We start from the raw sequence: 2,567 nt of genomic DNA on the forward strand, positions 1-2,567 counted from the left end.
ACCCCATAAAAACCCCATAGAACCCCATAAGACCCCATAAAAACCCCATAAGGCCCCATAAGACCCCATAAAACCACGTAAGACCCCATAAAACCCCATAGAACCCCATAAGACCCCATAAAAACCCCATAAGACCCCATAAAAACCCCATAAGAACCCATAAGACCCCATAAAAACCCCATAAGGCCCCATAAGACCCCATATAACCACTTAAGACCCCATAAAAACCCCATAAGACCCCATAAAAACCCCATAAGACCCCATAAAAACCCCATAAGACCCCATAAAAAACCCCATAAGGCCCCATAAGACCCCATAAAAACCCATAAGACCCCATAAGGCCCCATAAGACCCCATAAAAACCCCATAAGACCCCATAAGACCCCATAAAACCACTTAAGACCCCATAAAAAGCCATAAGACCCCATAAGACCCCATAAAAACCCATAAGACCCCATAAAAACCCCATAAGACCCCATAAGACCCCATAAGACCCCATAAAAACCCATAAGACCCCATAAAAACCACATAAGACTCATAAGACCCCATAAAAACCCCATAAGGCCCCATAAGACCCCATAAAAACCCATAAGACCCCATAAAAACCCCATAAAACCCCATAAGGCCCCATAAGACCCCATAAAAACCCATAACACCCCATAAAAACCCCATAAGACCCCATAATAACCCATAAGACCCCATAAAACCCCATAAGACCCCATAAGACCCCATAAGAGCCCACACTCACAGCTGCCTCGAGTACAGCCCCTCATCGATCTCCGCTTCGCCGCCGTTCTTCGCCATTCCCTGTAGGGTCAGCAGATATTTAGGGTCACAGCCCAACGTTTGGGGTTATGGGGTCAGTGGGGTCAATGGGGACATTGGGGTCAATGGGATCAATGGGGTCAATGGGAGCAATGGGGACATTGGGGTCAATGGGGACATTGGGGTCAATGGGAGCAATGGGGTCAATAGGAGCAATGGGGTCAATGGGGTCAATGGGGATCAATGGAGATCAATAGGGTCAATGGGAATCAATGGGCATCAATGGGGATCAATGGGCATCAATGCGGATCAATGGGGGTCAATGAGAGCAATGGGGATCAATGGGGTCAATGGGGTCTATGGGGTCAATGGGAGCAATGGGGTCAATGGGGTCAATGGGGACATTGGAGTCAATGGGGTCAATGGGGTCAATGGGGACATTGGGGTCAATGGGGTCAATGCAGGACATTGAGGTCAGTGGGGTCAATGGGGTCAATGGGGACATTGGGGTCAATGGGGACATTGGGGTCAATGGGAGCAATGGGGTCAATGGGGACATTGGGGTCAATGGGGACATTCAGGTCAATGGGGTCAATGGGAGCAATGGGGTCAATAAGAGCAACGGGGTCAATGGGATCAATGGGGGTCAATGAGAATCAATGGGGTCAATGGGGACATTGGGGTCAATGGGATCAATGGGGTCAATGGCGATCAATGAAGACCAATGGAGATCAATGGAGATCAATGGAGACCAATGGCGATCAATGAAGATCAATGGAGATCAATGGAGATCAATGGGGGTCAATGGGATCAATGGGAATCAATGGGCATCAATGGGGATCAATGGGGATCAGTGGGGGTCAATGGGAGCAATGGGGTCAATGGGAATCAATGGGAATCAATGGGTGACAATGGGAGACAATGGGTGTCAATGGGTGACAATGGGGGACAATAGGAGTCAATGGGTGACAATAGGGAACAATGGATGTCAATGGATGACAATGGGAGACAGTGGGTGACAGTGGGGGACAATGGGTGTCAATGGGTGACAATGGGTGACAACGGGTGACAATGGAGGACAATGGGTGACAATGGGTGACAATGGGGGACAATGGGAGACAATGGGTGTCAATGGGTGACAATAGGGGTCAATGGGTGTCAATGGGTGACAGTGGGAGACAATGGGTGACAATGGGTGACAATAGGTGTCAATGGGTGACAGTGGGTGTCAATGGGTGTCAATGGGTGTCAATGGGTGTCAGTGGGTGTCAATGGGTGTCAATGGGTGTCAATGGGGGACAATGGGTGTCAATGGGTGTCAATGGGTGTCAATGGGGACAATGGGTGTCAATGGGTGACAATGGGGGACAATGGGTGTCAATGGGTGTCAATGGGTGACAACGGGTGACAATGGGTGACAATGGGTGACAATGGGTGACAATGGGTGACAATGGGGGACAATGGGTGACAATAGGGGACAATGGGAGACAATGGGTGACAATGGGGGACAATGGGTGTCAATGGGGGACAATGGGTGACAATGGGTGTCAATGGGGGACAATGGGTGACAATGGGTGACAATGGGGGACAATGGGTGTCAATGGGTGTCAATGGGTGTCAATGGGGACAATGGGTGTCAATGGGGACAATGGGTGTCAATGGGTGACAATGGGTGACAATGGGTGTCAATGGGGGACAATGGGTGTCAATGGGTGTCAATGGGGACAATGGGTGTCAATGGGGACAATGGGTGTCAATGGGTGTCAATGGGTGACAATGGGGGACAATGGGTGACAATGGGG

General features: G+C 49.8%; 1 protein-coding gene across 1 annotated transcript in view; it reads right to left on the reverse strand.

Annotated features, from left to right (window-relative positions):
- Positions 1-2,567, reverse strand: part of LOC107307607 (ubiquitin-like modifier-activating enzyme 1) — an 18,413-nt gene that overhangs the window by 8,867 nt on the left and 6,979 nt on the right. Inside the window, exon 3 of the mRNA XM_015851132.2 lies at positions 749-807. Coding sequence (XP_015706618.1) covers positions 749-807 — 59 coding nt within the window. The remainder of the gene's footprint in view (positions 1-748; positions 808-2,567) is intronic.

This window comes from Coturnix japonica, unplaced genomic scaffold (genome assembly GCF_001577835.2).
Source record: "Coturnix japonica isolate 7356 unplaced genomic scaffold, Coturnix japonica 2.1 chrUnrandom698, whole genome shotgun sequence".
NCBI classification, from domain to species: Eukaryota; Metazoa; Chordata; class Aves; order Galliformes; family Phasianidae; genus Coturnix; species Coturnix japonica.